A 14345-nucleotide genomic window follows, 5' to 3' on the forward strand; every position below is an offset into this window, starting at 1 on the left:
TGTTCTGCTTTAAATGCATGGGATGTTGCGAGGGAACTTCTACTGATCTCCAACAATGCAAGCCAGTTTGAACTGGTCTTTGTGTGTGTGTGTACTTCCACTTCGTGCAAGCAAAATAAACTCTTGTGGGGGATCAGAAAGGAATTTCTAGTGAGGCCCCGCATGCGTGCGTTCATGTGCATCCACTAGACTCGCTTAGCTCTCACAGATACTCCGGAAATAGTCTTTTATATGTATACTGCATATGCTGGAATCGTATGAACTGTTGCTTTGTGTTTGGATTTAGATGGAACAATACTTGGTTGATCTAAATTCTATTCGGATCCCCAGAAAATAACATGACAGATGATGAGACTGGGTAAATCTCATTTCATAATTGGCGCAGGGCCGGCGTGTCCTCGGTCAACAGCTCCATTACAGCAACACTGCCAAGCGCAAACACACGGGGTCGACAGTTAAAAACAGCAACAGGTGGTCCGTGTGTTTGCCGTGACATTTCCAAGACACGTGCGTTTGATGCTACTTTCAAAATGAACACGTACCAACATTTCGATACACATAAAGTAATGTGGCGGGCCGTATCTTGCCCCCAAGCTGCGATTTTGACACCTGTAAAGTCAGAGTGTGACAATAAATCGAAATAATGATGTATCGCTATACTTTGCATCCGAAACGGCTCCTGCCAAGAATAGATGTATCGTTTTAAAAGTTTTCATTGTATAAATACAAATTAAAGGAGCCAACAGGTTGCTAACAAAATCTTTCCGTTGAGTAGTGTCTGTGTTAGCTTATTGGCTACCATTGACGGCTCTAAACGTCCAATCCATTTTGAATGGGATGGTCAACGATAAATTGGACGTCTAGTGCTGTCAATGGCACTGAAATAAAGCCATCTTCCTGGTTTGGGGGGTATTTTTAGGTCACTTTATGTTCATTTTCGGGCATTTACAGGAAGAACAATTGGCTAACTTGCACAGCAAACGTCAGCTAGCTTAAATGCTATAAAACGCTAATGTTTACAACAATTGGCCAACTTGCATAGCAAAAGTCAGCTAGCTTAAATGCTATATAATGCTAATGTTTACAACAATCTGTTTGCGTTTACAACAAAAGTCTTCTAGCTGAAATGCTTTATTATTCTAATAATTAGAACAATTGGCTTACTTGCGTAGCAAAAGGCCGTTAGCTGAAAGGCTATATAATGCTAACGTTTACAACAATTGGCTGACTTGCATAACAAAAGTCTTCTAGCTTAAATGCTAATGATGCTAATGTTTACAACAATTGGCCAACTTGCATAGCAAAAGTCCATTAGCTTAAATGCTCATGATGCTAATGTTTACAACAATTGGCTAACTTGCTCAGCAAAAGTCAGCTAGCTTAAATGCTATATAATGTTAATGTTTACAACACTTGGCCACCTTGCATCGCAAAAGTCAGCTAGCTTAACTGCTATATAATGTTAATGTTTGCAACAATCTGTTTGCTTGCATAGCAAAAGTCTGCTAGCGGAAATGCTTTATAATTCTAATAATTACAACAATTGGCTAACTTGCATAACAAACGTCCACTAGCTGAAATGCTATAAAATGCTAACTTTTTTTTATTTTTTTAAACAATGCTCCTCACAAATTGTTCAAACACATACCAGTAAACTAAATGACAAATCCATAAAAAAAAAACATTAGCTCAAACAATAACTTAGCTTATGTTGGTCTTAACATGGAGCAACTGGGTTTAGCCATGTGAAGTGAGTTATGTTATATTCACTGTTTCCACTAGAGGGCAGTGTATCCACCCAAATCAGTAAAACTACCAAATACGTACTAATGTTAGCTTTTTCCCAGGAGTACAAGCTAGCCGTTTTGCTAGTTACTCGATATAAAGAAGACAGGGTTAGGGTTAGAAGGTCAAGAAGCTTCATTTGGCCATCACTGCTCCCCTGGGGGAAACAGTCATCCTCTGCTGCCAACTGCTGTCAACACTGTTGTCATCCAACATGCCTCCGAGCATGCATTGCAGCGCTATAGATGTAACTTAAAATTCATGTTCTGTGCGAATTATTTCTTCAGTTACTGTTCCAGTTGTTTCATTAATTGCTGTTTATGGTATTTGGTAACACTTTATTTGACAGTAGCGCCATAAGACTGTCATAAAATTTGTTGGGTGCCTTCTCCAAACTGCCATTTTCAGATCTCTCCACAGGTGTTCTATGGGATTCATAGTTGGTCATTTTAGAAGTCTTCAGTGCATTCTCTCAAACCATTTTCTAGTGCTTTTTGTCGTATGTTTTGGGTCATTCTACTGCTGGAAGACCCATGACATCTGAGAGAGACTCTGCTTTCTTACACTGGGCCCTAGATTTTGCTGCAATATTCGTTGGTAGTCTTCAGACTTCATAGTGCCATGCACAGGGTCAAGCATTCCAGTGCCAGAGGCAGCAAAGCAACCCCAAAACATCAAGGAACCTCCGCCATGTTTGACTGTGGGGACCGTTTTCTTTTCTATGAAGGCCTCCTTTTTTTTCCTGTAAGCTCTATGTTCTATGCATTTTCCCAAAAAGCTCTACTTAGGTCTCATCTGACCAGAGAACATTCTTCCAAAAATTTTTGGCTTTCTCAGGTAAGTTTTGGCAAACTCCAGCCTGGCTTTTTTATGTCTCTGGGTCTGAAGTGGGGTCTTCCTGGGTATCCTACCATAGAGTCCCTTTTCATTCAGACGCCGACGGATATTACGGGTTGAAACTGTTGTACCCTCGGACTGCAGGACAGCTTGAACTTGTTTGGATGTTAGCTGAGGTTCTTTATCCACCATCTGCACAATCTTTCGTTGAAATCTCTCGTCAGTTTTTCTTTTCGTCCACATCTACGGAGGTTAGCCACAGTGCCATGGGCTTTACACTTATTGATGACACTGCGAACGGTAGACACAGGAACATTCAGGTCTTTGGAGATGGACTTGTAGCCTTGAGATTGCCCATTCTTAGTCACAATTTTGCTTCTCAAGTCCTCAGACAGTTCTTGGTCTTCTTTCTTTTCTCCATGCTCAATGTGGTACACACAAGGACACAGGACAGAGGTTGAGTCAACTTTAATTCATTTTAACTGGCTGCAAGTGTGATTTAGTAATTGCCACCACCTGTTACGTGCCACAGGTAAGTCACAGGTTCTGTTAATTACACAAATTAGAGAAGAATCACATGATTTTTCAATGGGTTCCTTTACTTTTGTCCGCCCCATTTTTGGAGTTTTGTGTAAAATGATAATGATTTGAAAAAAAATCCATTCTCTTTTGTGTTTTTTCATTGCAAGCAAAATAAATTAAGATATTACTACCGAAGCATTTTCTGGGATAAATTGAGCATTCACTGGCAGAATTGCAGGGGTGCCAATACTTTTGGCCTGCACTGTTTCTATTAACCCAAATACGCCGTGCTGGACTATAAGCTGCAGGATTTTAAATGAGGGAAAGAAGTGGTTGATAGTCCGGAAATTACGGTAAATGAAAACACTTTCAAAACCATTCCAACGTCACCTTAATTAAAAGAATACTCAAGCAGCAGAATTTAATTTGAAATCTAATTTGAATCTTTTTTCTAATCAAATTACTTGAGTTAATCGATTAATCATTGCAGCACTAATATATTGTATGTTGTAGAACAACCCATGTCTCGATAACTGTTGTATCCCATATCGTGAGATCGTTATCGTGAGCCTTGTATCGTAAATCGGGAGGGTTCCCACCACTACTGTAAAGTTTCCGAGAACTCTACTTGAGTTTTAACTCTTATTTTCGTTCCATTGCTTGCATAATAGGATGTTGACTCCCTTGCAGTTCTGTCAAAACTCAAAAGCAAATGATCCAATCAAATGGTGACTAATCACAAAGTCAATGAGTCCTTTTGTGTCATGATTTAATCAGAAGTTGAATGAAGCGCTTGATGACGTCATTGAGTAAGGATGTGCTAGTTTTCCATCAAAGGTTTACAGCAATTTATTCCTATGAAAATTATTATTCTGTATTTTTCTGTCCAGACTTGGGTTAAAGGTTTACAAAACAAGCTTGTGTGGATTTAGAGGTTATATTATATGATAGAAAAACACTCTTGAGGGCGTCGACTCCAAGTTGTTTTCTAGGAAGAGAGTCGCCACCCACTCAGGAGGAGGGCTAACAGCTACAAAAAGACTCACAACTTCTTTTCTAATCAGATTAAAAAGGGCCGAGTGGTTAAGGATTGACCAAGCAACAGCTATAGATTCTTCCAACACTTCGCTCAGGTAAATATAGCTGTTTTCACAACGGTTTTGCGCAAAGACTAAACAAACATGCGCCTCAGCGATGACGTGGCTGTTTCGTCATTTTTTTTTTAGCGTGTTAAAAGTTTCTGGGATAAAAAATGTAATTTTCCGATAAAATGCGCTCTAAACAAACAGTCCGTAATGTTGAATAAAAATGAACATTTTACAATGTTTCATGGTTAAATTTGAGGACGCTTGGCACGCTAGCTAGCAAATTAGCATCATGTAATTCGCACGTGATATTACATCAGACAACAACGTGCAGCAAACGTTCTTTATTCGTCAAGTTGGTGTTTTTTTTTGTGATAAACAAGTAGTAAAAGTCCAGTCACTGCGCTCTGAAAAATAATTTATTTAAAAAATAGGACTAACGATAGCTAAAATATTAGTTGCTGTTCATTTAGACAACCAGAATTGCTCTAAAAATTAGCTGTTTTCACTAGAACACACATTAACTTGGACAAATTACCTTTTACAACCCTGACACTAAAAAAACTGATAAACCAGCCTCCTACTGTTCAAACTGTCATAAATTAACTCCTTCAGTGCCATTGACGGTGACAGACGTCTAATTTTGACGTACTACAATTGCTGTTTTTGCGTTTACCACACACGTGACCGTGAGATTATTCATTTGTATGGTGGAAGATTTGTGTCTTTATTATTCAATCAAAAAAAAGTTGCTTCAATCAAAAAAAAATGTGTTTGAATGCAAAAAATAAATTTGAAACTCAAAGAAATGCATTTGAAAACAATTTTTCTTTTCTTTTTTCTTTTTTTATGATTGAAGTAATGTAGTTTTGGGTTTGGGCCACATTTTGGCTACGACATTTGTCTTTGTTATTCAATCGAAAATTAAATTGCTTCAAACTAAAACATTTCAAAAGAAAAATCAGTTCAATCAAAAATAAATAAACTTCAATCATAAAAAGTTTTTGAATGCGAAAACATATTTGACTCAGAAATTTGATGATTCAATGAGTCAATCAAAGCTTTTTCAACTTAAAAAAAAAAGTGCGTTCAAAACTCTCAGTACTCCAAATAAAAAATGAGCTCAAAACTTTTTGCTCTCCAAAAAAAGTGACACTTCAATAAAAAATATATATTCCAAATGGGGATATAAGGGAAGGGCAATTTTATTTTTGCAAATATTTTTTTTCATTGATTGAAAATAGTTTTTTTGTTTTTTTTTTTGATTGAAGCAACTTTTTCTGGGATTGAATGATTTAGACACCTACCCATAATATGGCCCAAACACAAAAAGGATTGCTTCAATCAAAGAAAACCGTTACAATGAAAAATTAAGTGTTCAAATGCAAATATTTGAGTTTGAAATATTTTTTTCGCATTCAAAAACTTTTTTTCTACGATTGAAATGTTTTTTTTTTTTTTTTTTTTTTTTTTTTTTTTTTGATTGAAGTGATTTTTCTTTAGAATTTTTTTTGTTTTTTGAAGCAACTTATTTTTTGATTGAATAATAAAGACACAAATGTCCTAGCCAAGATGTCAGGTAGTCAGGTTGGTAGTCAGCCCAAAAGCCAAACTACATTACTTTAATCAAAAAAGTTGTTTCAATCCCCCCCCAAAAAAATTAAGTCAAAGAAAAATAGTTTTCAAATGCATTGTTTGAGTTACAAATTTATTTTTGCATTCAAACACATTTTTTTTTTTAAATTCAATAATAAAGACACAAATCCACCTACATTCATTCGCACCTTAACCTTCCAAGGCAAAATGAATTTGACGTCTATCGCCGTCAGTGGTGCTGAAACACGATCATGTTCATTGCAGAATAAAGATGAACACTGAGGTGGACATGAAGGACGTGGAGCTCAACGAGCTGGACCCTGAAAAGCAGCCCATGACTGGTGACGGGCAGACTGCCGGTGGCGAAAAAAACGGCAACCTTAAAACCAAGGGTTCTGATGAAGAAGTGGCGTTCACTGGCCTGTCCAAAGAAGAACTCATGAAAGTTGCTGGTACTCCAGGGTAAGATCTGCTGCAAATCAATTTTTTTCCCTAGCTAGAAATTTCTCAAAAATCCATTGTTTTTAGATGGGTAAGAACCCGTTGGGTGCTGCTTATCCTCTTCTGGCTGGGCTGGTTGGGCATGCTAGCAGGAGCTATCGCCATTATTGTCAACGCGCCGCGCTGCAAACCTATCCCGGAAATGAGGTGGTGGAATAACGGACCTCTGTACCAGATCGGTGACGCTGAAGCTTTCGCTGATGGATTGGCAGGTATTGTATAGAAACAGAAGAGTTGAGAAGTTGATAACGTCCGGAAATAGCAAAAGACTTCACGTGTCATAAAAGAGACTTGTTAACAGCTGACACGTCGAATGTCTAAAGGTCTGACGACACTAAAACCCCTGAGTCATTTCTTTGGTATCATGTGCTCTGATATCAGCTGAGGGTTAAGCAACTCCGTCGTTTTTATGCTAGCTCGGACTTCTGTTATTTTACAGCTTTAGCTTAGCTCAGCGCTTTGGTTTCCCACACTCTGGTCCTCATTTAGGAGGCGGGGATACGCATTATTCTACTGGTGAGAGGTCTTTGGCAGGCTTCCAACCACCAGCACGCATGATTTGTTCTCCCATAAAGGATCTTTTTGTGCTCACATGGTTGCTAGACAGCCAGAAGGGGCTTGTTCACATGTTCCTGATTTGTGTCAACACTCTTCCCTCGCATCTCTCCAGGTGTTGAGAAAAAACTGGACAACATCAACCAGCTTAAAGTCAAAGGTTTGGTTCTTGGGCCTTTTCACACCGTGCAGGCGGACCAGCCTAGCACTCTCAACCTGAAGCAGATCGACCCGACTCTGGGGAGCAAGGAAGACTTAAAGGCGGTGCTGGAGAAGGCTCACAAGAAGGGTGAGGACTTGCTTACTCACAAAGGGACAGTAAAATGCATGTGGAGTTGACACCACGCAATTGCATTTGACCTTCAATCCATCCATCCGTTAGCTTAATGCTAATACACCCCCTAGCAAAAAGTATGGAATCACCAGTCTCGGACGAGCACTCACTCAGACATTTTATCATGAAGAACAAACTCGCATAAAAAGCTTGAAAAAAAAAAAAATTAGTTCAAAAGTGCAACTCTTTAGCATTCAGAAACACGAAAAGAAATGAAGAAAAAACATTGTGGTGGTCAGTAAATGTGAATTTTATGTTATTTTTTTTATCTTTGTAAATCTCACTGGAACAGCACCAAACAAAAGTTCCAGCATCATCACTTTGTCCAATGCAGATTCATGACTCTTGACAATGAATAAAAAACATTGTGGTAGTCAGTAAATGTTACTTTTATATAGCAAGTGCAGGGAAATATACATGGAATCACTCCATTCTGAGGAAAAAAAATATGGAATCGTGAGAAACAAACAAAGAAATAACACTCAAAACACATCTTTAGGATTTAGCAGCACCACCATTGGCTTTTATGACAGCTTGCAGTCTCTGAGGCATGGACTTCATGAGTATTCTTCATCAATTTGGTGCCAACTCTCTTTGATTGCAGTTGCCAGACCATCCTTGCAGGTCGGAGCCTTGCTGTGGACCCTTTTTTTTTTTTTTTCAATTTCCACCACAGGTTCTCAATAGGGTTGAGATCTGGGCTATTTACAGGCCATGACATTGACTGGATGAGTCTTTCTCCAAGGAATGCTTTAACAGTTTTTGTTCTGTGGCATGATGCATTGTCATCTTGGAAAATGAAAAAAGCATATTTTTAATGGAAGGGATAAGAAAGCTGTCTAAAATTTCAAAGTAAACTTCTGCATTTATTGAAGATTTAACCCCAGCCATTTCCCCAGTGCCTTTGCCTGACATGAAACCCCATATCATCAAAGACTGAGAGAATTTTGATGTTTTCTTCAGGCAGTCATCTTTGTAAATTTCACTAGAACAGCACCAAACAAACGTTCCAGCATCATCACCTTGTCCAATGCAGATTCTTGACTCTTAACAAGGTGATGATGCTGGAACTTTTGTTTGGTGCTGTTCCAGTGAGATTTACAGATTTAGAGATTTTAGTGAGTGTAGATTTATGTGATTTTAAGTGGGATTGAATGTGTGGGTGTCCTCATTTATGACTCAACTGAAATTGTATTTATTTCAAATGCAATCATTTGGTGCCTTTGCCTGACATGCAGCCCCATATCATCAAGGACTGAGAGAATTTTTGTTTTCTTCAGGCAGTCATCTTTGTAAATCTCACTGGAACGGCACCAAACAAAAGTTCCAGCATTTTTTTCCCTCAGAATTGAGGAATTCCATATACTGTGGGGATAACAAGTATTTGATACACTGCCAATATTTCCCTGCACTTGTGCTATAAAAGTAACATTAACTGACTATCACAATGTTTTTTAATTCATTTCTTCTAATTCATTTCGTTTCTGAATGCTAAATAGTTGCACTTTTGAACTATCAGAGTTTGTTCTACATGATAAAATGTTTGAGTGAGTGCTCGTCCGAGACTGGTGATTCCATACTTTTTGCTAGGGGTTGTATAACAAACAACAATAGTAACAAAAAACATGAGAAGCACTGCTGTAAACGCAGCTAACAGTGCCCTACAAATGGTTAATTTCATCCTCGAACTCACCAGGGCTTTGGCGCCATCTTGTGGTATTACAGAATCAGCCCAAAAATATCAACTCGGATTGAATTTGACACCATTCCTTCCAATTTTAGGCATTTCTGTGGTGCTTGACCTGACTCCGAACTACTTAGGATCGTCGCCATGGTTCGGCACCGCCGATCTCAACGATGTGTTGGCCAGCGTTCAGGTAGGACTCGCGGATGTTCAATCCGTCCATATCTGTTATAAAAATCTCTCCCCTTTTGGAGAAATTTGCCATTTTGAAGTCAAAAGGGTGACTTACGTGAATTGTGTAGATCTGAGGAGAAAATTATTAAGGGGGGGGGGTTCGGGAGATTTTTTTTTTTTTTTTTTAATGTCGGACACTTGGTATACAAGCAAGGAAAGCGGCACAAAGCTAAAAAAGCCAAAACATTGACATATTTCAACGAAACAAAGGAGGGTACACTGTTGTGTCCTGTCTCTTCAATGCCAAGCCAGGCTGCACGTCGGCCGTGAATGAACGCCCAAAACGCTGTCACCCAGTTGTAATTTTGGAAGACGACCGGAGACATTTACAAGCTGGCAGATCGTAAGTCCATCTAGCTAACTAACGACATGTTTTATTTAAGTTGCTAAGCATGTCGCAATATGCAATGAGTCCATTTATCGCACGGTAAATAAAAATGGAGAGACAGCGAGAACTAAAAGTGTATTTGCCATGTGTCAAAATGGATTTTGCCATGTGACATTTTTTGCCATGCGGCATTTTTATGCCACGTGGCAAAATGGATTTTGCCATGTGGCATTTTATTTTTATTTTATTTATTTTTTGCCACGTGGCAAAATGGATATTACCATGTGGCATTTTTTTTTTTGCCATGTGTCAAAATGGATTTTGCCATGTGGCATTTTTTTTTTTTTTGCCATGTGTCAAAATGGATTTTGCCATGTGGCATTTTTTTTTTGCCATGTGGCAAAATGGATTTTGCCATGTGGCATTTTTTTTTTTTTTTTGCCATGTGGCAAAATGGATTTTGCCATGTGGCATTTTTTTTTTTTTTTTTGCCATGTGGCAAAATGGATTTTGCCATGTGGCATTTTTTTTTTTTGCCACGTGGCAAAATGGATTTTGCCATGTGGCTTTGTTTTTTTTTGCCATGTGGCAAGATGGATTTTTGTTCAAAATGAATGGAAAATTTGGACGGTCATAGCCTTATTTGGGTGCCAGTTGAATGTCAATGCGCTGTAATGGTAAGTGTATAATCAAAAACCATAGCATCACATGTTTTTCTGTCATTAAAAATCAATGGAAAATTTGGACGTGCATAGCTGTCAATGGCATTGATGTGCATGGCCTGCAAAAAATGCCGTATAACCCCCAAAAAATGACTCACACCAAAATCCATTTTGTACATGTCAAACTCCATTTTTGCCACGTGGCAAATTCGACTTTTCGTTCTCGGCCCTGCTGTAAAAATGAGGGTGGTAATTTTAACGGCTGCGTTTTATCGTTGCATGCGTGTGTGTACACGTGCGTGTTGAGGGCATATGAGACTCCAGTTCCTTTCACAGATGTTTATTTGTCAACACGCCGTAGAATTAAAGTTCAGTCAAACAACGGAAACTCATCTCTATTAAACTCTGTAAACGTTAGCATTGCTACATTGAGGCTAATGGGGAAAAAAGACAACCTACTTTGGCTTGCTATAAAACATTGGCTGTCTTCTCCAAAACGCAAACTTGCGGTTGAAAAGTGACACTTTAAAAATGAAAAATCGCTAGATAACAGCATTTGCAAACGGATAAAATGGAAAAAAAATTGATGAGTGACACCACATGCAATGACAAAAAGAGCTTTTTTTTTTGTGGAATATAAAGCTTACTGTTAGCGGTTTAGCGAACGTACTTCTGGTGAACATTTCAAAATAAAAGCACGTCATGTTCGTCATATAAATAACGATTTCTGGAGTTAATCCCACATACTGCAGAATTCCAGGGAAGAAAATTACTCGATTAGGTGACTAATCGGGAGAAAATTAGTTGTACAGTGTACTGGCACATATTTCCTCCACCTTTTTAACCCCTGACCCATTTTCATGCCTGATATCTCCTCTCGGCGTCTCATCGTCTCCCATGTTTGTTTCGCAGGACGCGGCGAAGCACTGGCTCGACCTGGGCGTCGACGGAATCAAACTCTCCGACATCGGCACGGCCAACTCGGCGGACTTGACTCCGCTGCTAGATGTGCTTAAGGGGAATGACACTGAAGATGAAGCTGTGAAAAAGTAACTATATTTTTGCTACTAAATTTGCAGGACACCTTGACTTTTGAAATTCGGTGCAGAATGAAAAGCATTCCAGGAACGCGGGGGAGTCTACGTGAGAAATGGGCAGGATATAAAAAAAAAAGCAGCTTCAAAGTATCCCGTTGTGTATTCACCGGATAGGTGTTTTCAAGCTCTGTATTTCACTTAAGGTGAGGTTAAATGTTAAGCTAAGCAAAGACGTCCACACTTCCCAGTCAAAATGGATTTGACGTCAGTGGCGTTAAATAAGGGGGGAACCTCTAGGTACATCATCATTGCGATACAAGGCTCACGATAATAATCTCAACGGTATGGCGAGACGACAAATATCGAAACATGGGTCAGGAAATCATTCCACAATATATTGATTTTTGGTCAATTCTTGTTGATTTTGGGTTACTGTGCAGGAACTGAATGAATAGAAAGTGACTCAAAAATCAACCTTTAAATGCCCTAAAACTTGGAAGACTGGCTGTGAATGCCTCGTTTCAGTACCATTGACAGCATCCATTTTTAAAACCTCCCAGTCAAAATGGATTGGATGTCTAGCGCCGTCAAAGTTAGCAAATAAGCTAACACAGATGCTAGTGGAAGATTTTAGTAGCAACTACAGTGGTCAGATAAGGACTTTTTAACCATAATCCCTAGAGTTCGATCGATATAGGATTTTCGAATGCCAATACCGATTGCCGATTTTGTAAGTCGATATTTAAAGGCCGATATACTTTTTAAAGCACATAGAATGTTTAAAAAAATGCTTCAACAGCTTCTAATTTACAATGATTACCTGAGACTTAAAGGATTAATTCTGTCTATTGATAAAGATGAAGGATGCTAAAGCTAACGCGAATGCTACGCTAACTCTACGAGTGACATTTAAAGGGTAAGGATCGCTCAGTAAACATCTTAAAAGGCTAAACCAACATTGCGTAGTCTCTCATGCAAGATCAAAAACTTATTACAATAGTTACAAAACCGGCGAGCCTGAGGCTTCCTGTAGCAGCCTGCCTTCAAACTGCTGCGGGGTCCTTCCGGGGTCCGACCGTCAGTCAGTGGAGGCCACAGTTGCCCACACAGATGCCTGATCAAAATCCTAAGACTAAAACATTGGGAGACTAATGACTATTTTTGTCTGACAAGACGAAAATGCACCATAGTTTCCGTCACATGTTCACAATCTTTGACATTTTATGTGTAGTCTCCAGGCTTGCACACACGGTAAGATTTTTTTTTTTAAATCTTTGCCAGAGAGAATATGCAATGTTGCTTAAGCCTTTAAAAGTTGATGCTGAGTGATCATTTTTATGATGCCTTTTAGCTCTATATACTGTATGGGTAAAACGGCGCTATTATAGATTGAACGCGACAACGCGTGAGCGGGTCGTACAGCGCATGCGTTAATTACGTTAAATATTGTAACGTGATAAATGTAAAAAATATTCATTCTCGCCGTTAACGCGATAAATTTGATAACCCTGCCTTAAGCTTCAACTAAAGACTCTGGAAGAGCGTAACACATTATGTCTGTAATGTTAAATACAATTAGAAAAGTTTAATTAAAAAAAAAAAGGCATGTCCGATATTTTTTGCCCATTCCGATACTTTGAGAATGACGTGTAGTTAATTGCGTCAAATATTTTAACGTGATTAATTCAGTTCTAATCTAAAGGTCAAAAAGCATAATTGCTGTGACCAGCCCTTGCACAAAGGCAGAATGCTTCTACCTTCACTTTGATGGCAACAAAAACCGATGTCGATATTATCAGTTAACCTTTTTAAAAATGCTTTAATTGGCCAATTGTATACATTATTTTGAGCGCTATTTCCTCGTTCTCGTGTTCTTGTTGAACTGCAACTGCCTTTTCCAGGATGCTGATGGGTGTAGCTGAAGGCTTTTCAGCCGCGGAGATCTCCCAGCTGCTCAACACCTCAGGCGTCGACCTGATGCTGTCCGACCTGCTCGACACCAACCTTCAAGGTAGTCCCCGAGCCCTGGCGCTTTAGGCCTCAAATGACGAATTTGCGGGTTTTTTTTTTCATCAAAGGTGCGCAGCGTATCGACGCCGTAAACACCCTGCACATGGAGCAGAGACGTCTGGGTTGGGGGCTCGGTGCCGCCAGGCGGCTACAGCTAGCAAAACTGGCAGTGTCTCGGGCTCTTATCCGACTCTATCAGCTATTGCTCTTCACCATGCCCGGAACGCCCGTTTTTAACTACGGTGATGAGATCGGCCTTCAGATGCAGGTAAAAAGAAAAAACTCATTTTACTAGTCTACAGAACTTAATGCTTTCTTATCAAGGATGAAAAACCTCCCAAAATGATTTGGGATCTCGAGAAGGACTCCAAAGCCGACGAAGCCGCCGTCAACGCTACGACAGAGGTCGGCGTGTAAAGAACGACGCAAGTCTTTCACGTCGGACATTCGCGTTTCATACTCTTTGACTGTACTCCGCGCAGGCTGACCGCGAGGAATACTCGGCGGTCAGGATGTGGTTCAAATCCCTGAGCGACCTGCGGGGCAAAGAGCGTTCCCTCCTCCACGGCGACTACTATCCTCTCCAGTCGTCAGTCTCGACGCTCGCTTTCCTGCGACTGTGGGACCAGAGCGAAAGATTCGTCACGGCGGTCAACTGGGGTCAAGTGGAGGAGACGCTTCAGCTCAAGCTAGCACCCACAGGCAAGTTTGCAAATTGCATCCGATTTGGTCAAAATGGCAGTTAACGATATTTTCTACCCGCAGAAGAAGTCAAGTTACCAAAATCCGCTACAGTTAAGTTGTCCACTGATCCAGCAATGGAGGTTGAATCCACAGTGGACTTGGACAAAGTCACTCTAGGACCAGGACAAGGTGTCCTCTTGCAGTTTCCCTACAAGGGCTGAAGAGTCAGAAATGAGGTAGTTAGTTAAAAACTTAACAAAAAAAGACATATTTGACAAGTCTAATGGGTCATTAAAATCACTGCGCGTCGGCCAGTCCACTTGAATTTTGTTTTGGCGAATATGCAGATTGTTTACAAAAGTTTGACATTCCGTTCTCGTTTACTAGTTTTGTCATTGAGTCGCAAACGGAAATGAATAAACAGAAAGTTCTGGACTGACTTTGTTTACGTGTGTTGTGAAAAAATGTTGCATCTTTTTCTTTGAAACTCA

The 14345-nt window shown here is 39.6% G+C and overlaps 1 protein-coding gene across 1 annotated transcript; it reads left to right on the forward strand.

The window, feature by feature from the left end:
• Positions 1 to 3995: 3995 nt before the first annotated feature.
• slc3a2a (solute carrier family 3 member 2a) lies at positions 3996 to 14293 on the forward strand. The gene is made up of 11 exons (XM_057855751.1): positions 3996 to 4277; positions 6090 to 6287; positions 6354 to 6538; positions 6997 to 7170; positions 8998 to 9092; positions 11036 to 11172; positions 13062 to 13171; positions 13239 to 13438; positions 13495 to 13575; positions 13653 to 13872; positions 13936 to 14293. Exons 2-11 carry the CDS (start codon positions 6097 to 6099, stop codon positions 14073 to 14075), a joined length of 1533 nt encoding a protein of 510 aa, XP_057711734.1. The 5' UTR covers positions 3996 to 4277; positions 6090 to 6096; the 3' UTR covers positions 14076 to 14293.
• Positions 14294 to 14345: the final 52 nt, after the last annotated feature.

The sequence above is a fragment of the Corythoichthys intestinalis genome, chromosome 13 (genome assembly GCF_030265065.1).
Source record: "Corythoichthys intestinalis isolate RoL2023-P3 chromosome 13, ASM3026506v1, whole genome shotgun sequence".
Lineage (NCBI taxonomy): Eukaryota > Metazoa > Chordata > Actinopteri > Syngnathiformes > Syngnathidae > Corythoichthys > Corythoichthys intestinalis.

Coding starts and splice junctions, on each gene's coding strand:
- slc3a2a (XM_057855751.1), top strand. CDS start 6,097: ATGAACACTGAGGTGGACATGAAGGACGTGGAGCTCAACGAGCTGGAC. Junction 13,576..13,652: donor CCGTCAACGCTACGACAGAG/GTCGGCGTGTAA, acceptor TACTCCGCGCAG/GCTGACCGCGAGGAATACTC. Junction 13,873..13,935: donor GCTCAAGCTAGCACCCACAG/GCAAGTTTGCAA, acceptor TTCTACCCGCAG/AAGAAGTCAAGTTACCAAAA.